The sequence below is a fragment of the Gossypium arboreum genome, chromosome 8, assembly GCF_025698485.1.
Source record: "Gossypium arboreum isolate Shixiya-1 chromosome 8, ASM2569848v2, whole genome shotgun sequence".
Classification (NCBI taxonomy): domain Eukaryota; kingdom Viridiplantae; phylum Streptophyta; class Magnoliopsida; order Malvales; family Malvaceae; genus Gossypium; species Gossypium arboreum.
The window spans coordinates 14719357-14738752 of record NC_069077.1 but is presented as its reverse complement, the minus strand read 5'-3'; the positions used below and the strand labels follow the sequence as shown (position 1 = coordinate 14738752).

General features: G+C 30.8%; 4 protein-coding genes across 4 annotated transcripts; 2 read left to right on the top strand and 2 right to left on the bottom strand.

Moving 5' to 3' along the window:
• Window positions 1–987: 987 nt before the first annotated feature.
• On the bottom strand, window positions 988–3254 carry LOC108488710 (uncharacterized). Its single transcript, XM_017793000.2, has 4 exons — window positions 2887–3254; window positions 2524–2799; window positions 1708–1893; window positions 988–1614 (listed from the first exon to the last, which is right to left on the bottom strand). Exons 1-4 carry the CDS (start codon window positions 2953–2955, stop codon window positions 1543–1545), a joined length of 603 nt encoding a protein of 200 aa, XP_017648489.1. The 5' UTR covers window positions 2956–3254; the 3' UTR covers window positions 988–1542.
• A 193-nt stretch (window positions 3255–3447) lies between these two features.
• On the bottom strand, window positions 3448–6340 carry LOC108487144 (light-harvesting complex-like protein 3 isotype 2, chloroplastic). Its single transcript, XM_017791398.2, has 3 exons — window positions 5745–6340; window positions 3943–4080; window positions 3448–3848 (listed from the first exon to the last, which is right to left on the bottom strand). Exons 1-3 carry the CDS (start codon window positions 6118–6120, stop codon window positions 3604–3606), a joined length of 759 nt encoding a protein of 252 aa, XP_017646887.1. The 5' UTR covers window positions 6121–6340; the 3' UTR covers window positions 3448–3603.
• Window positions 6341–10968: 4628 nt separating this feature from the next.
• On the top strand, window positions 10969–12517 carry LOC108488781 (expansin-like B1). The gene is made up of 5 exons (XM_017793066.2): window positions 10969–11089; window positions 11180–11319; window positions 11409–11515; window positions 11680–11997; window positions 12095–12517. The coding sequence occupies exons 1-5, from the start codon at window positions 11085–11087 to the stop codon at window positions 12281–12283; spliced, it is 759 nt and encodes a 252-aa protein (XP_017648555.2). The 5' UTR covers window positions 10969–11084; the 3' UTR covers window positions 12284–12517.
• Window positions 12518–17832: 5315 nt separating this feature from the next.
• LOC108488885 (expansin-like B1) lies at window positions 17833–19116 on the top strand. Its single transcript, XM_017793163.2, has 4 exons — window positions 17833–17971; window positions 18061–18167; window positions 18304–18621; window positions 18718–19116. Exons 1-4 carry the CDS (start codon window positions 17833–17835, stop codon window positions 18898–18900), a joined length of 747 nt encoding a protein of 248 aa, XP_017648652.1. The 3' UTR covers window positions 18901–19116.
• Window positions 19117–19396: the final 280 nt, after the last annotated feature.

The window sequence follows — 19396 nt, the reverse complement described above, 5'->3', positions numbered from 1 at the left end:
CTCTGATTTCTTGTATCTTTGACTGATGTGCTGTGATTTCCTTGCCATTTTCTACTCTGCTTTTTCGCGTATTTGTTGTTTGTTTCCTTTCTTGCGAGCAATCGGCGAGGATCCGGCAGTGACCATCTTTGGTGTAGACGCGTGCGATGATAGCGGTCTTGATGGAGCCTTGGTGATGGTCATGACGTAATTTGGGGCCAGACCAAGGGATGACCGATGATCGGGGCGTTGATGAGCATTGAAGCCCCTTGGGACAACTCATTAAACAGTGGCCTCGATTTGAGGGTTGCCAGACACTCCCCGAAGCTTCCAGAAATGTTTGCGGCGCCACAGTATTCAGGAAACCCTAGGGTTTCCTTGTTTCTCTTAAGTCTGTTGGGCCTTTTGGGCTATTTTGTTTTGGGTCAAGGTCTGTAATGTAATGGGTTAGGTCTGACTTAGGCTAGCAGGGATAATGAGTCTGATGGGCTGCTGGGTGTAACGGGTCTTATTTGGGTTTGGGTTTAGCTTAGGGGTATTAGGTATTGTTTTGGCTATTGGGTTATACCCGGATATGGGTTTTTGTATTTGGGCTTTGGGTAGCAACAGTAGGCCTGGACTTTCAATGGACTTTTTAATAAATGTTTATTTATTTATCTAATTTTTTCTTTATTTAACCCGGTCAAATTTGGGCTATTACAGTGAGGATATTTTAAGAGTAATTGTAACAATTGGATTCAATATTAGGGTTGTAAAAATAGATTGAGTTTTAGCTAATAGATGATCTAGATTAATTATTGCACAAAATTGAATTGATAAATCTAAATGATTATGTATTCATCCTCTTCTTATTTTCCTCTTCTTTACTTCACTTTGCCTTAAAACTGTTATTTTCCAACATGTGTTAAAAAACTAGCAAATTGAGAATTTCAGCATAGTTAGGAAAAGGTTCTCTAAAAAAAGGAAGGAATTCAATTGGTGGAAAGAGCAATAGCCAAAAACCGAAGATAATCCAAGCATAAATTTATTTGAATGTGAAAATATCCAACCTAAGTTGATTCAATCCAGAAATATTTGAACATATACTTCCTAATCGAATCCAAAAACAACTCGATCAGAGCTCCCTAAAGCTGCCTCCATATTGCTCAAGTTTGGGTGTCCCCCTTCTAGCTCAATTAACAAACCAACTTTGGCCCACCTACTCCATTTGATTTTTGGGCGAACCAGGAGTCGTAAATTCATTTCCAATTTCAAACACTACGTTCAATTTCTTTGTGCTATTCCAGATGTTGGCACAGTATTGAAACTCAGATGCAATGGATCAACGCCCCTATAGCTCATATTACAAGCAATTGAGACAACGAATGCTTTACACATTATAGAAAATTGATCTGAGACGTGTCTACAAATAATCGTCACTTTATTGTTCAAGAAAGAGCAAACTCTGCCGCTACAAGCTACAAATGAATGTTGAAATTCGTGCTAATACATATAACTCACCCAATAGTAACCTCTTCCAAAACATTTACAACAATTTACGGGGAAACCAGCTAAAATTGGGCTTTACCGATGCTTATTCTTATGCAACCTGGAGTTTGGTTTTGAAAGAAACCTCCATTTCTTTTGCATCTGACTCTGAGAGAAAGAAAGGGGGACCATTTCCTTTATAACAATGAAGAAATGAACTAGTCATTAAGTCATAAGAATGATGGTAATTTTGCACATCACCTGTAGGCTTTTCATTACGGCTTTGATCTTATTATTGCTTGTGGATCTATTTTTCCTTTTGTTCTCAGTTTTCTTGGATTGGAGGAGGCTCTTCAATGATTTTAAAAAACTTGGAACCAGTATTCCCCATTTGTCAAAACAAGCTGGAGTCCTGGAATATGTTGCCTTTCTTTGGACAGCCCTAATCTACCACATCAAAAATGAAAAAGGGGAGAGGAATCACAACTAACCTTTCTTTATCTTCTTTGACAATAAATGCTTATGGACCCATTTTGAATCAAACAACCCCTTTATGTAGTTACTTCTGCTTTTTCTTTTTCTCTTTAATCCACATTGCTTCAACTTAAAAAAAAGGACTATACTAGTGGCTATATGAAGCAAATATCTCATCAAACTAGAAATTTAATCTCTTTTGACTGTAACTCCAAAGTGGAAGAAAAGAAAAAGGATCCAAGGACTGAAATAGCTCTTCTTCTTCTTTTCTTTTGGTTATTGTCATGATCCGACACAACTCACTGGACCATTTCGTAACAACATAAAATCGAAATTCTTTTAAGGTTTTGCCACACCTTCAAGTTGGCTTCCTAAGAAATCGAAATATAACATACAAATGAGTGCACCTTCCAAAATAGATAGCAATTGATTTAATATATAAATTGGCATCAATTCTGCAAATTACACTCATGCGTGTTATATTTCGAGTTTGGATTTGTAGAGATACACTTGGGAGTGGCAAAACCTTAAGAGACTATGACAAGATAATAATTTTGATTCATGTTCTAACTAATGTAATTAAAGCATTAGTGGGTGAAATACTTTTTTTGAAGGTGGCTGCTGCTGATCAATGGAAGAAACAGGCTTTGACTGTAAAGCTCTGGATGCGGATGATCGAGCAGACTCCCTTAGGCGCCGAGAGTAGTGAAGAAGCTCAGCTCTTCTATTGTACCCTTTGCCAGCTCCACCATGCTTATGTTGAATCAGCTCTTGATTGATGATCTGGTGAATAGAATGGCTGTGCTTCAACGATGCCCTCCTCCGGGGTTTCTCTACATAAACAGTTACGAACACGGTCTTTTGTTCACAGTATGTTGCCTGAAAAATCATCCCAAGTTATTTATTTGCTTCATCATGTATAAGATTCAGAACCTGGAGATGAAACCAGAGGGAGGGGGGGCTTACCGTTTTGGTTGGCATGCTGTTGTTGACAAGAAGAGAATTTGAGTTGGAGAAATCATCGGAAGCTGACATATTTGATGTTGCAAACACAAAGATAATACAATAGCCAAACAGAGAAAGCCGACCTTGGAATCATTGGTTGAATCGATCAACCGACCTCGTCGGTATTTTCTAAAAAGGTTCCAAATTGATGAAACTTATGCAAATTAAACAGCACCCTTGGCCCTGACCGTAATGAAAAATGTGAATATCATGCAAGGAAATACATATTGGTATAATTTAATTATCTTTTAACATTAAAAATTTCTTAAATAAAAAGGTACAACAACCAACCATACTTATTTTCTGATTTTTTTTCAACCCATAAAAACTTATATTAATAAAAAAAAAAAAGTGGTTGATGATGAATCACCAATCTTTTGTTGCATTGCTTTCCACTTGACATTGCCATTTAACTTAACCAAAAATCTTACACCTAACAAAAAAAATCTAAACTTTCTATTAAAAGAAACTGTCCAGTTCTCGATTATTTGTGATATATAATATATAATACGAGGGAAAGCATTAGCTGAAACTTTCATATATTCGTTGAGGCTAAAATCACGCACACAACATAGCTAGGCGTATAGAAAGGACTCATATTTCAAGTTTCCTTACAAACAGGGGAGAGCTGAAAATACGGCATTGGTGAAAAAAAAATGTTAAGAAACTACAATTGAACTAGTTGCTGTTGGAACTATTGTCATCCTGCCAAGTTGCTTGCCATTGCTTGTCATAAAAGGTTGTCTCTTCAATAAGCTTCTTGATGTTATCCAAATCTTCATTCTTCCTGATTAAAAGCACTCCCGCAACAGCTACAAACAATAGGGTCTTGCAAAAGAAGTTGCCCATTTGGTCAACCAATCCTACTCCAGTCAAGCTATCAAACAGATATGCCATGAAGAACCCAACCATTGCTGCACGGCCTGCATAAAACTCATAACATTGAATTGGGGTTAAACAAACCAGTAATGCGACTACTGGAGCCACAATGTCAGAACAACATAGATTTGCACAAACCATTAAGCAATTCAGCTTCAGGTAGATGGAATCTCTTCATCCATGCCCACCAAGGTATGATGGCAGTGTCAAACACTACAGGGTCGTCATTACTGGTAGTTTCTGGATTATCCTGGAGCCATTTTCTCCTCCTGACCTCTGTGGAGTTCAAGTAAGTTTGTCACAAACAAAGGAATAATAGAATCAACAGGAAAAATTAGACTAGAATTTCAAACATAGCATGTATTTGCCTCAATGGTTCAAACCCTCAAAGTCAAGCAAGAATAATGTATGTAAATGAGCATAGAGTTTAGTAAAAACACAGATGACACTTGTTATACTAATATATATGAACCAGGTCACAAGCTCACAAAAGCCTAAGCACTTAGAATCGTCAAGGAGTGGGCCGCTTGGCACAACAACTATCAAGAGCTGGCAGCCTTGTCAGGAAGGATCTTGGGCAATCAAGGTTGCAGGGCCAACAAACTGGTCACTATGCAGACTAGGCAAACTAGCATGCCAACAAGCCAAAACGGGCAACCAATGGCCAAGAAACGGGCAGCCCAAAGACTCCCCAGATACAGGTCTCTTTCTTTCTCTCTAGACTCTCACTCTCTGTACGTGCTCTTGTCTATTGCTGCCTTCTCCATTATACTACACTTATTGATTTAAGCATCAGATAGTGTCCCAGAGCATAAGCTCTGACGACTCCTAGCTCACATTATACTTCAAAAACCCCTAGTGTCCAAGCTCAGCTAACCCTCTTCAAAGGATATTCTTAAGCCAAATCCATCACAAAAAGGACATCAACAACACTAATAGCCTATATGTCATTTTTTACCCTAATGACTTTCATTGATAAATCTAATACATTAATTTAGCGAAGGTCAGGATTTTTCACAGGATTCACTTAGTTTAACTGTACAAGAGCAAAAATGAATACAGGGATGGGGCATACCAAAACAATCATAAGGAAATTACAATCACAAAAAACCTGTCTAGGCCTCAACAACATCAAATCAGAAAAAGGCCCCATTAATCTTCTGGCCTAACCACTAACCACTGTTTTCTAGTGTCGGTGGACTCCAAGTATGTTTCTTTGTTCTTTAATAAGTATCCTTTTCCATTTAGATGTTGCCAGATCACAAGCCTAGATTGGCTTTTGTTTAACAAAAGAAAGAGTTTGTTGTATTAGTATATTTCATTAAATCGGCTTCAAATGGGAGTAGAGCTTGCAATGAATACAAACCAGAACACCTGACACCTACCAAATATCCTTTGTACCACCTTAATACTAATCTGTTCTGAATCAATAATACCACTTACTGCATATGTGAACAGTCGATTATTAATGCACAATAATAGCATTACTGTCATTTGTATCACCGTCCTATTTCAGCTAAACAGCATCGTCGTAGAACACCACTTTGAACTACCATTCTAACAAGTACAAAATGTATCAATCTGTTGATTATCAGTTAACTCTACAAACATAGTCATTTCCTGTTCTAAGTACCACCGCATCAGTTGATTATCAGCTAAACAACCGAACCTTGTCGTTGTTACCCACATAAGATAAGCAACTGCCAGTCACGGAAAGCATTTTTGCAGTCACAGTTTTAACAACCATTCCTTCTGTCCTTCTCTCTTATCAAAGAACAAGAAGGGAACAAAATGCTTTAAGTTTGAATCAAAGGAAATGCATTTAACATCAGTTTCATTAAGACCCTTTCAAGAAACCAACAAAAAATAACAATTTATTCAGGTTTTGCAAGTAGAAATTTGAAAAAAAAAATTAAAAAGAAAAAGAAGAAAAAACTTACCAGCATCAATAACAGCATCCCAGTCAGTGGTGCCATTTTTCTGAAACTGTTTCAAGTCCCAAGTTCCTCCGATCCACCTAGGATCCTCAAACTTGCTCAAAACCTCAATTTCTGTGCTGGTAGCCGCCCCGTTAGGCCCAGAAGATCCCTCCACGGCCTTTTCAAGGACGGGGTCATTCTGACTGGGTTTTGGGTCTTCAATGGCAGGAACAGAAGCTGAAACTCCAGCTCCATTGTCTGATAAAGACTTGGGAGTGGAAAGCGAAAGAAAGGGTCTCTTAAGAGGGAGAAAAAGAGCGGGTTTGTGGGTGAAATTGGGGTTGACGGAGAAGGAGGTAGGACAAGGAGGAGAAAACAAGGCCATGGATATTGACATAGATTCGTGTTCAGTTTTGTTTTGTTTTTTTGAGGATGATGGTGGAGTGATGAACTTTTCCTTTTCAGTTCATGGCTGAGTTCAGTTTGTAGGGAGAAGTGTGTGGTGTTTGAGGCTGTCAGTCATCCACCAATTTGACTTAAAAAATTGGAAGTTATTGCAGTTTGATACTTTGGGCTACTTTGTCCAACCATTTACCACATTTCATGTAAGGCTGCTAAGCTAGGGATTGAAAAATAATCCAAGGTGATTTTTTATTTCCCAAAGTGGGGTTTGGAATTAAATGGGACGGACCCAACTATTGAGTTAGGAAATTTATTAAAATATAAAATATTTATTTTACTATTTTAATTATTTTTATGTTTTATGTTTTAAAAAAAGTTTAACTTTTAATGTTTGTAATTATCTAATTGTATCTTAAAATAAAATTAAATTAACATAATATATAAATATTAGAGTTAAAATTATTATTAAGCGTTATCTTTTCATTAACAAAAAATTAGATTACCATAAATATATTTTAATAATTAGTTAATAATCTCTACTCTAATAATGAAAAATGAATTATATTTTACTAGTAATTAAAAAAATAAAACTGGATGAATAGTTTTTTCTTTATTTCAAGAAGAAAAAGGAAAAACAGATACCATTCCCTTTGTTGGATGCATATAATAAATCTCATTAAAGTGGAAGAAAGGGTGAAGCTTTACCAACTCGACATGTGTAATGGGAAATAAAATCACCTTATTGCAAGACATCTATGTTGCTTGATTTCAGCTTCAAAGGCATCAATTTCAAGATTGAATTAATACAGTATTTGAGCTCTGATTTTAGTTGAAGTTTTCAATTTTTTACTTACATAATTGTTTTCATATTAATATTTAATTCTTTTTAAATAGTCTATGATATATTTACTATGTTTAAGGATTAAAGACAAAAGGAAAACTTAAATCAATAATTATTAAATTTAAAGATTAACTTAAACTAAGAAAAATTTTAAACCATAATATTAGAATAATTATCAAATTCAAACCAACAAAATAATATTAATTTTATCATTTAATTATCAAAATAACAAATAAAGATTTTCACAAATCTTAGAAAATGACATTGTTTTTTTATTTCAAAAAGTAGAGGTGGGTGTTGAACTGAATTAAGTTAAATTGAGTGAAAATTTTTGAGTTAGTTGAGTTATTTTATTTTTATCATTTTACTTCAATTTAAGTTTTTTCAAATTAAATTGAATAAAATAAAATTAGATTGATTCAAATATATTTGTTCGAGTCAAATTTAAAAAATAAAACTCAAATTAAAATATTATTGACAACATGATTAAATTTTAAGTTAAAATAAATAAATTTGAGACCATATATATTGTAAAAATTTTACGGCATCATTAATACTCACTCCATCCTACTAAACGTGTTACATTTTGACTTTTAGTCATAATTTTTTTTAACTTTAATCTCTTATTTTTAAAAAGTATTATGAATAAAATTTGAAAAAATATTAAAAATCTTTCAATGAAGTAGTTTTAAATATTTTTTTATAAAATTTAATTAATTAAAATATTTAAAGATAATTGATGTCAAAACTTAAAAGGTTGGTCTTAAAAAACGTCCTTGAATTTATCATTTTAAAGTTTTTCTTTTAATAAAAATCTAATTTAATATTTTTATAGGTTTTTAAATTTTTATAATTTTAGAGAGGTTAATTTATTTAATTTTCTTAATTGTTAGGAATATTTATACCATTTTGTTTTTTGTTTATTAGGTTTTTGAAGATGTAAATATTCAATTCAACTTCAACTTTTAAAAAAGAAAGTGAAATTAGATTATAAATTCTATCACACGCATATGTGTGGAAACTACATATTTAGAACATATAAATATAATAACTTTGGGACTAGATAATATTGTAAGATGTAGAGTCGAAACTTAATTACAAATTATTTGAACACTAATTTTCTATGTCCAATCAATCTTTTTACTAGCCTAGTGTAACATTGATGACTTGCGTTAGTTGATGAAATGAAAAAAATGAAATGATGCATTAAGAAAAATAGATTACATGTATCTTTATTTGTGGTAAATGTACTTTCTCACTATAATAAAAATGACTTGAGAATTATTTTATATCTTCAAATTATTCAGAAGTGAAATTTTTTTTTTTTTTGAAATGTCAAAAAAACAACATACTATTTAAATGTGATCTAATTTACTTGCAAATATTAAGTTGTACAAATTCATCTACAATTGATATCATAAATATTTATATTATTATTTAAGTTTTACTAAATTAGTATCACTCTTAATCGGGTTATCGATTTAGTTAAGGAAATTACGAAAATATCATTCCATAATTAAAATAAGTTATATTATTCAATGGTACTTTAATCTTTTTATTTAAAAAAACTAATAAAAGTATGTATATAATAGGATTTGAACTCAAATCAAATGCATTTTACCATTCAACTGAAGTTTTATTTTAATAGTTTTATACATTTTAGTTTTGTTATGCACACTTTATTACTTTAATTAATTATATATCTATAGTTATTACTTTTAAGCTCTTAACTGAGTTGGTATCACCTTCAATTAGGTCACCAACTCAGTTAGAAAAATTATGAAGATGCATTTTATCACTCAACTAAAACTTCATTTTAATACGTTCTATAATTTTTATTTTAATATGTAAAATTTATTATCTTTATCGGTTGTATATCTATATTTTTTATAAAGCCATTTATTGAGTTAGTGTCACCCATCAATTGAGTCCCAACTCAAATAGGAAAATTAAATTAATATCCCTTCATATTTAAAATAAATTATACTATTTATGGGGTAATTTTAACTTTTTTATTTTAAAACCTATAAAACTAAGAATAGGATGGAGTTTAAACCTATACCAATTAGGTAAGAAAAATTTTAAATTTATCATTTGATCAAAATTTCATTTTGAATTTTTATATATTTTAATTTTATTATTATCTATAATTTAAATATGTAATTTTTATAAACATACGAATTAGGATTTCTAATTAATCTTTATACAACTTGGGAAGTTAGGTAATTCATAAGATTTTTTTTTTTTAAAGATAATTCAGAAGAGATTTGATTTTGGTTGGAAAGAAAAAGCCAAGTTGGGATGAAATTACAAGCTTATCCAAAACAAAAATTTCAGTCGTATGAATTATTAAAGTCAAAATGATAAATACAAATGCAGTATAAATATTAAATCTGTGATGCTAATCGTGGGTTTTTTTTTTTTTTTGTAATAGTGGGGAAAGAAAATTGTGGGCAAATCAAAGATTGAACAAGTAATTCTTAAAAATAGAAAAGTAATGAGAAAATAGAATAGGAAAGAAAAGAAATCAGATAATTAAAAAGAGAAGCAAGTGACCACGTCTTATTCTAAAACCCATTATTAGCATAACTCATATTTTACCATCTTTCTTGTTTTCCTCTGGTATCGTACCACCCAATGTGCTGCTGACAATTGCCAAATAGACCTACCTACCCACCCACTTACCAAATAAAAATACAACTTAAACCCTTCTTCTTCTTCTTCTTCTTCTTCTTCTTCTTCTTCATTATTATGATATTATCCACAAACTATCCTTATGGAAAAGAATTATTCAACATCAAATGGTTCTACGAAGCTGAACAGAAAATTTAATCATCGCTCTCTCACCCACAATGTTTGACAGTTAGAAGATATGTTTATTGTGGGATGCTTTTACTCAGTCACTACAAACATTTATCAACCTAATTAATTAACATCATACGTGCTGCTTTAATCTTGATATATTAAAAACACATTCAATTGAATTAGTGTTGGTGGGATATAATATAGTACCTTTTCATTTATAATATAATCTTTTTTTTTTTTTTTTATCTTCGAATTAGACATGGTAAAATAATAAAAAGACTCGAATCAACCTAATAGGGTTAGTTCTGTTTTTTTAACCAGAAATTATAGTAGGTTTAATCTCTCTATTAATCAAGTGGAGCAAGTCAAATCTGGTTGAGTTTAGAAAAAATTATCTACGATAATAAGCAAAATACCCTTTAAATATATTATTGATTTAAAATATATGATAACAATATTTATATTAATATTTACTCTAGCATAATTATACATAGAAAATGATTAATAATATCATTAAACATATTAGGTCAAGTTAAAATTGAGTTATATTTGAATATATCAAGTTAAGGTTGGGATATTTGAATTTTATTACTAAACAAGTTAGTAATAAATTATAAATGATAAAAAAATTAAAAATCAAACACACTCGATGAATATTCATTTTAAAATAATTTCATAAATATATTTTTAATTTAAAATTTAAAAAAAATTTAAAATTTAAAACATTGAAAAGAAATAAAATAACAATTCAATTTTTTAAAAATTTACAATACACAAAGTTATGTTGGAAAAATAATTATAAAATTAATTTGGAAGGGTAAAATTAACTTCATTTAATATCTAAAATATATACTTAGACTAATGTGTATTGAAAGTTACAAAGTTGATGAAAAACAGGGAAAATGAGAATAAGTTTTTTATTTTACAGATAAAATAGCAATGACCTTCGTGGCAATAGATGTTGAATTACAGGTAGTTTTGAACAACTTGGTAAAATTGAATTTGGCTTTTCTTATTTATTTTCCGTCTGCTGATTGCTTTTGTTTATCCTATTTCTTCATACTTAACAATTCCTTGACGCATCAAAATTATTGGGGAAAAAAATAAATTAAACAAAAAAATATGCTTCTCCAGTCTTAAACCAACAGCGTAAACAAATAATTTAACATAATATATGATGGTAACCACAACCTTTATTAACATAATACAATAATTACATTTCCCAGATTCAAATAAGGATTAAGGACGTGGTCAATAGCGGGGTCGACATATTCCCTTCATCTATACACAGCTTGCAACCCTCTGCTATAAATATGGGGTATTGTTGTTTCTTAGCTTCCCATCTTACCTTAAACCTCATTCATCTTCATTCTAATTTTTAAGTTTTCTTGGTTTCATTTGGTAGCAGAAACATGGGGTTCTCACTCAAACTTCGGTATTGTTGTCTAGTGTCTGTCATGATGCTATTACCTGCACTGTGTTACTCTGACAATTTCGACAAGTCAAGAGCAACTTACTATAGCCGTCCTGACGGCTTAGGCACTCCAAGTATATACATTTCTCCTATGATACATATATGCATATTTATTTTCTTACTAAATATTTGTATATATGAGATAACAATCATGTGATTCCAGGTGGGGCTTGCGGGTTTGGAGAATATGGAAGAAATATCTCTGATGGTAATGTAGCTGGGGTTTACAGGCTCTACAACAATGGAATTGGCTGCGGTGCTTGCTATCAGGTAAATCCCCAACACCCTTAAGTTATAATATTGATATTATGCGTGTATATATGTATTCATGATCATAAATTATGTTTCTCGGACTACTCCAATAAGCAAGTGGCTGGTTATTTTAGGTTCCCAACTAATGACACTAGGTATTTGTTTAATGAAATAACTGTCAGGTTAGGTGCACAACAAGCCCTCAAATCTGTACTGATAAAGGGGTGAACATAGTGGTGACTGACTATGGCCAAGGCGACAACACCGATTTCATCCTCAGTCACCACGCATTTGAAGCGATGGCACAACCAGGCACCGCGGATCGTCTGTTTGCTTACGGAGTTGTTGATGTGGAATACCAAAGAGTTCCCTGTCAGTACGTTGGTCATAAGATCCAGGTTAAGGTTCATGAATATAGCAGAAACCCAGATTACTTGGCCATTATAATGCTGTACCAAGCTGGTAAAAGTGATATCGTATCCGTTGATATTTGGCAGCAGGTAATCAATCAAAGTGCTCAACTCTATGCCAACCTTTGATGTTATATATTGCTACTAAAAGGAATTGAAAGTAATTAGTTTTGATGGTAAAATGCAGGGAAAATGGGTAGAAATGAGAAGGTCGTTTGGGGCAGTTTTCAACATGTCAAATCCACCATTGGGAGCCATCAGTTTGAGGTTCAATGTGCAGGACAGCACCGGCAGCAAATGGGCGGTGGAGGCACCGGATGTTATTCCTCCTAATTGGAAAGCTGGAGTTGCTTATGATACCAATATTCAGCTTTAGTAAACTGCGTCACAATTCCCAGCTATTGTTGCTATGTTAATGTTGTTAAGTCAGTAAGTTGTTTGTTTATTATATATTTTTTTATTAAAAAAAGTGTGTATTAGTTTCTAATAAGACAGCAAAGTGCTCAAACTTGGCTTTGTGCTCAATAAACATGAAAAGTTGGGTATGTCTAGTTTTGCCTGATGTTTGTGGGAAATCAATAAAGTTGTTCTTGGAAAGAGATTTTCCTTATGTTTCTTTGAATATTTATAAGTAATCTTCCAAAATATTTATAATTTTATAATAGTTACAATTATTAAAAATTATAAGTAATTCAAAAGTTCAAAAAAGAAAAATAATTATAAATGATAAATTATTATAATTATTAAATATTTACTTGAAAAATAATGTTTATTGCTAAGAGATTTGACTATCTATCTAAATAAATATCTACTTGGATACAAGTTATTTATTAAAATAATATTTTTATTATACATGGTTCAATGTTTATTGTTTCATCAATGTAAAATACAAAATGTCATTGAGCTTTAGTTTATCCTTTTAACTCTTTTACGCACCAACATATGTATAAGTGATAATATATAAAATTTTATAAAAATGAAATGATTATTCACCTCTTGAAGCCTTCATTAATTTTACATGATTTTATGCTTAACTTCACTTACCAACATAAAATATAAAAAGTCACATAATTTTTATATATTGCATCGACATTATTATCAGTATAATAAAACGTGAGTTAGAATATTTTTATTTAAAAATTATATAAGAGTAATAAATAATTCTAAATATTTTATAAAAATTTAGATACAAAATAAATAGATAAAAGAGAATAATTATAAAAGACTAGATCACATTATTATTAAAGTTTTTCTGTTACAAAAGTACAAAAATTTATTCTGTTACAATTTAATAAAATAATCATGCTCTTTCAAAAAAATATTTAACCAAAATCACATTTGAGGCTTGGTGATGAGAATGTTGAATATGTGTTGCTAAACTCTTTTTCTAGTCAAAAGAATTTTAAAGTTTTGGTTGTTCAAGTTTGTGAAAATTTAAAAGAATTTTATTCTTTATTTTTCAGTATTTATAATTCTTTGTTTAATTATAAATATTAAGATTTATTGAATATAGGACTCGTATCAATAACTTAGAATATTTGTCTTATCAATTAGAATTACTAAATTCATAATTATTTAATTATTCTTATAACAACCCAAAAGTCAACACTGTCAAAAATATAGTTTTAAGATTTTATTTTTATAAATTGAGCTCATAAATATTATTAATTATTTATGGAGTTATTTTATAAGTGAACTGAATTTTGAATTAGTAATTTGGTTGAATTAATTATTAATTAAAGTTTAAGAATTAAATCATTAAAATTTAATTATTATAAAATTACAAAGGGAGTTATTAATGATGATGGACGGTAGGTAGATGAATATATATTTTTATATTATTAAATAAAGGGAAAGATGATAACTATCATCTTTTTCATTTCTTCTTTCCTTGGCCAAGCCTAAAGAGAAGAAAGGGTTTCAAATTATTTCAAATTTCAAACCTTCCATTGGTAAGCCATTTCAGGTCTATTTATTGTGAATTTTATGTTTTTAATTAGTTAGCTTGTGTATTATTTTATAAAATTGTTAAAGTTTTTAAAATTGTCATTAATAATTTCTTGAAGTTTTTATTTTAAATTATTAAATTTTGAGCTTAAATATAAAATAAATTAAGCTATGAAGTTTAAATGTTAATTTTGTATCATAACGACTAAAGTGAATTATTTGTAAAGCTGATATGAGGTTTTGATAAAAATAGATAGTAGAGAGTTTATAAAGGATGAGATTGGAATCGGATTGGAAAACGAAACTCAAATTTGAAAAATATGGCTATTTCGATTTTAGGGACTAAATTGAATAAAATGCAAAACTTTAGAGAACATTCAAAAAATAAAATTGAACTGATACATGCTTATAATAGGATGATATAAGATGTTTGGAACTGATAAATTGATTTGAATTATTGTATAGATCAAGAATTAGATAACTAGAGATAATCGCGGAAAAACTAAAATTATCGACTAGTCCCTGCAGATTCAACTTGTTTGTTGTTTTTGTAAATTAAGTTCATATGGTATGTTTGTATTTGAATTATGATTTTTTATATGTTTGATAGCAATTTGAATATGTTTATGAAATAGAATATGATTATGATTATTAAGTGTGGATAATGAAATGAGAAGAACTTACTCAAGTCATGGAAGAACAAATTGTTTAACTAAACACTTTATGAATAGAAGTGGTAGTACAAATTTGAAAATTCATCAAAAATTGTACAAATTGAGTTAGAGCTTGAATAAAATATAAAATTAAATCTTATTGAGCCTAGTTTTGCATAAAAACAACAGTGTAAGCAATGGAGTTGTAGATTATGAGATATAATAATTTTTATGAGACAAGGTCAGAATGATTTTTGGTTCTCTTGTTCTAACTTTGAAAAATTATTATAAATTGTACAAAAATGTTTAGCATATTAAATTTATTTTTTAAATGCTTTATGAGTCTATTTTCAAGAGAAACAAACAAAAACATCATACGAACCCCATACTAAAAGATAATTAATTTTTAGTAAAGACAGGTCAAAGCTGTCAAGCAACAGAACAGGGGCAAATTTGAAGAATTTACTGTACTGATTGGATAAATTAAAAATTCTTAAATTTTTATGGTAAAAAATATATTTGAGTCTAGTTTCAAAAAAAAAAACAAGCGGATCTTAATTTTGAATTCTGCAGCTCAAGATATAAATAATTTAGTGACTATGACATAAGTAGACAACTTTAATATGACCACATTAGTAAATAGTGGAATTATAATTACTGTTACATATAAACATGTTATACTAAAGCTAAAGATTCTAATATATATACATATTGGATGCAAAGTGAAGAGGAGTAGGGAAATAATAGAAGAGTTATAAAATAAATTAATAGTTGATTATGACCGATCAAATCATATTGGTGTGAACTTGATTGATTATTGAGATAAAATGTTAAATTGAATTAAATTGAAAATATCATAACTTTGTGAAATTGGTTTGAAATTGAGACGAATCATGCTATGATATGTATGTAATGATATATTGATTGATGAATTGATGATATTGAGATCGATAGAATGAGAATAGAACTTATAATGAAATTAAATTATTGGTTGATAGATTGAAAATGATGAAATGTAAATCAAGTTCAATCATACATTGGAAAAAGATTACCCTATTAATCGATAAGGCGAAGTTAGATATAGGATAGATCGAGTGTAGGTTACTTCAATTCTATGCCGATGAGCATTAGGTGCATTTTTCTTCAAATATTCCAATGAGTGCTGGGCACAAACTAATTACTCCAGACGTTTCAATGAGGCATTGGGTGCCAAAATGTTACTTCGACTACGTGCCGATGAGTGTTGGGCACAAATTATACTTCGGTCACACCAATGAGTGCAATCTATTTTTTTGGGATTATCCGTTGAGGCACTAGATGCCAAATGTAAAAAGAACTGATCGTAGTCGCTCTGATGACGAATGTGGTATTCTATAATTCAGACTCGGTGATCGGGTCTAGTGTAGGATGCTATAATTCTAATACCTTATAACGAATAACATGACTAGATATAAACTAGATATGTAATTTATATTGTGGATGTGTAGTTTAGTTTAAATGAATACTACTTGTTGAATATAGAGGGAGGATGGGTGTTGTTTAATTATTCAGTTTTAGAATAAATGACAATCATTAATCCATTTACATAATTTTAATGAATAATATATGAAAATAATAAGTTGACATGACATAATAAATATGATAATAAGTTTATGCTTGATTTGAAAAAATAAAGAACTGAACTTAATGAATTTAACAATTATTGTTTGGTCATTATTGAAATTTAAAAATTCAAAAATACATAAATTTAAAATGACCAAATTAATATATATATATATATATATATATATATTAAACCAACAACTTTTATAAAATACAGGGACTCATAGAAATATTTAACTTTTTGTTGAAAAAAGATTAAACATAAATTACATAGGCATTTGACGTAATGTTCTTAAGCCATTAGCGTCATGCAATAGCAGACAAACAATATATTAAGGAGGATCAATCAACATACCTATATCAACCTATCATGCTATCCTCTACTCGATTACTTTTTAGATAAATATGCACCAATAAATGTAGTTATTATAATAGTTAAAAGATTGTCTTATTGTAATTACAGCGAAACTCTTTTAAATCGATTTTGAACTTTTATAATTTTATTTTTTATTAAATGATATTTCATTTAATTTCGTGTGATTGGTGATTTTGTGATTATTTAAAATTATATATTAAAAAAAACATATGTTTGGTGCGTTGTTGGCAATTTATGATTTTGTAAGAAAATTTCAAGTCAGTTTATTTGTCAAAATTTTATTAGTAAAATAAGATTAATCAATTCTACAAATTTAAAACTTTTTTGGTATGATTCGATTCAAATAAACCGGTCTGAGAAAATGAAAATATGGATCAAGTGCTGGCAAAACGGTCATAGAAAGGCCAGGACAAGGCATGTGTGGATCTAAACGTTATAAATATCATTCTTTTTATTGTAAAATATGCGAAAATGATAAATAATGCAGAATGTTAAATCTGAGGTGCTGATCCTATTTGAGTAACAGTGGGGAAACAACATTTTGGTCCGAGGCAAATTAAGGATTTAATAAGTAATGACACAATTGAAAAGAGAAGCAAGTCACCACATCTTATTCTAAAACCCATCATTAGAGTAATTCATTTTTTACTTTCTTGTTTTTCTCTGCTATCTTACCACCCAATGTGCTGCTGAGAATCGCCAAATAAGAATATTACTTTTTTAAAACTTTTTTCACCATCCACAGTGATTGCTCTCAACCCCCCCCCCCTAATTTTTGACAGTCATGATAATACCTTGGAATATAGCTTTTCGGTGGTGCCTCAGAAAATTGACCTTCGCTTTTGTAATTTATTTTCCGTCAGCTGATTCTTTATACCAATTCTTCGTACATGACTTCCTTGAGGCATCAAAATATTTGAGGAAAACCAACTTACAAGAAATAGAGTCTGCATCTCTAGTCTTAAACCAATAGCATAAACAAATAATTTAGTCCCCGAAGTAAATTACGTGTAAACTTCCAAAATAGACCGGCAAATATAGACACAAGTCTTCCAAAAACTGAAAGGAATGTTCACAAAAGTCATACACAACATTTATTAACATAATACAATAAATACAAATATCCCTTATATTTTCAAATAAGCATGTTAAGGACGGCGTCAATAACAAGGGTCTGCATACCGTACACCGTTTACGATCCTACATCTTCATCCTAATGCAGCATCGATCTTTTCCCCTGCTTTGCTATAAATATGGGGTATTCTTGTTTCTTACCTTCCCATCTTACCTTAAACCTCATTTATCTCTAATTTTTAATTTTTCTTGGTTTCATTTGGTAGCAGAAACATGGAGTTCTCGCTCAAACTTCAGTATTACTGTCTTGTGTGTGTCATGGTGCTATTACCTGCACTGTGTTACTCAAAGGACTATTTCGTGAAGTCCAGAGCAACTTACTATGGCAGTTCCGACGGCTTAGGCACTACAAGTATGTACATTTCTCCAATAATACAGATATGCATGTCTATTTTATTACTAAATTTTTGCATATATGAGCTAACAATCACGTGAATCTAGGTGGAGCTTGCGGGTTTGGAGAATACGGAAGAAATATCTCTAGTGGCAATGTCGCTGGGGTTTATAGGCTCTACAAGAATGGAGTTGGCTGTGGTGCTTGCTATCAGGTAAATCTTTAACACCCTTAAAATATAATATCGATATTATGATATATATATATATATTCTTGATCACAAATATCGTTTCTCGGCTGGTTCTTTTATGTTGCCGACTAATGATGTTTAAATGAAATAACCCCGTCAGGTTAGGTGCACAACAAACCCTCAAATCTGTACTAAGAAAGGGGTGAACGTAGTGGTGACTGACTATGGCCAAGGCGACAACACCGATTTCATCCTCAGCCACCACGCATATGAAGTGATGGCACGACCAGGCACCGCGGATCGTCTGTTTGCTTATGGAGTTGTTGGTGTGGAATACCAAAGGGTTCCCTGCCAATACGTTGGTCATAAGATCCAGGTTAAGGTTCATGAATATAGCAGAAACCCAGATTACTTGGCCATTATAATGTTGTACCAAGCCGGTAAAAGTGATATCCTATCCGTTGATATTTGGCAGCAGGTAATCAATCAAAGTGCTCGAACTCTATGCCAACCTTTGATGTTATATTGCTATTAAATGGAATTGAAAGTAACTAGTTTTGATGGTAAAATGCAGGGAAAATGGGTAGAAATGAGAAGGTCATTTGGGGCAGTTTTCGACATGCCAAATCCACCATTGGGAGCCATCAGTTTGAGGTTCAAAGTGCACGATAACGCCGGCATCAAATGGCCAAAGGCTGTCATTCCTCGTAATTGGAAAGCTGGAGTTGCTTATGATACCGATATTCAGCTTCAGTAAACCACAATTCTCAGCTATGGTTGCTTTGTGTTTGTTATTACGTCAGTAAGTGTTTGTTTATTATATTTTCTTAAAAATAAAGTGTGTATTAATTTATAATAAGACAGCAAGCAAAGTGATCAAACTTTTGCTTTGTGCTGAATAAACCCAAAAGGTTGGGTACTTGTAGTTTCCCTGATATATTTATTTGTGTGTAATCAATAAAGTTCTCTTTTGAGAGGTATTTTCCTTATGTTTTCTTTCTATAAATATGGTTCAACAATCTTCCATAAAATTAAAGAAATTATAAGTATTTATAATATTTTTATAGTTATCATTGAAAAGTTATAAATAATCTAAAAATTAAAGGAAAAAATTTCAGATGATAAATTATATCTCATAGTTATTAAAAGTTTATCTCTTAAATGTTAATCAAAACTCGTGTTATTTAAATAACTATATGATTGAATATTAATATATATTACTAAGAGACGTGACTATCTAAATAAACGTATAC

What these genes read in the sequence shown, in the direction of transcription:
- LOC108488710 (XM_017793000.2), bottom strand. Translation starts at nt 2,955, where the DNA reads ATGTCAGCTTCCGATGATTTCTCCAACTCAAATTCTCTTCTTGTCAAC. An exon ending in ACAGCATGCCAACCAAAACG is followed by an intron (nt 2,800 to 2,886) that starts GTAAGCCCCCCC and finishes ATGATTTTTCAG; the next exon opens with GCAACATACTGTGAACAAAA. An exon ending in CCGTAATGAAAAGCCTACAG is followed by an intron (nt 1,615 to 1,707) that starts GTGATGTGCAAA and finishes TCTTTCTCTCAG; the next exon opens with AGTCAGATGCAAAAGAAATG.
- LOC108487144 (XM_017791398.2), bottom strand. Translation starts at nt 6,120, where the DNA reads ATGTCAATATCCATGGCCTTGTTTTCTCCTCCTTGTCCTACCTCCTTC. An exon ending in GGATGCTGTTATTGATGCTG is followed by an intron (nt 4,081 to 5,744) that starts GTAAGTTTTTTC and finishes TGAACTCCACAG; the next exon opens with AGGTCAGGAGGAGAAAATGG. An exon ending in TGAAGCTGAATTGCTTAATG is followed by an intron (nt 3,849 to 3,942) that starts GTTTGTGCAAAT and finishes AGTTTTATGCAG; the next exon opens with GCCGTGCAGCAATGGTTGGG.
- LOC108488781 (XM_017793066.2), top strand. An exon ending in GCTGCGGTGCTTGCTATCAG is followed by an intron (nt 11,516 to 11,679) that starts GTAAATCCCCAA and finishes AATAACTGTCAG; the next exon opens with GTTAGGTGCACAACAAGCCC. An exon ending in CCGTTGATATTTGGCAGCAG is followed by an intron (nt 11,998 to 12,094) that starts GTAATCAATCAA and finishes GGTAAAATGCAG; the next exon opens with GGAAAATGGGTAGAAATGAG.
- LOC108488885 (XM_017793163.2), top strand. Translation starts at nt 17,833, where the DNA reads ATGGAGTTCTCGCTCAAACTTCAGTATTACTGTCTTGTGTGTGTCATG. An exon ending in CGACGGCTTAGGCACTACAA is followed by an intron (nt 17,972 to 18,060) that starts GTATGTACATTT and finishes ACGTGAATCTAG; the next exon opens with GTGGAGCTTGCGGGTTTGGA. An exon ending in CCGTTGATATTTGGCAGCAG is followed by an intron (nt 18,622 to 18,717) that starts GTAATCAATCAA and finishes GGTAAAATGCAG; the next exon opens with GGAAAATGGGTAGAAATGAG.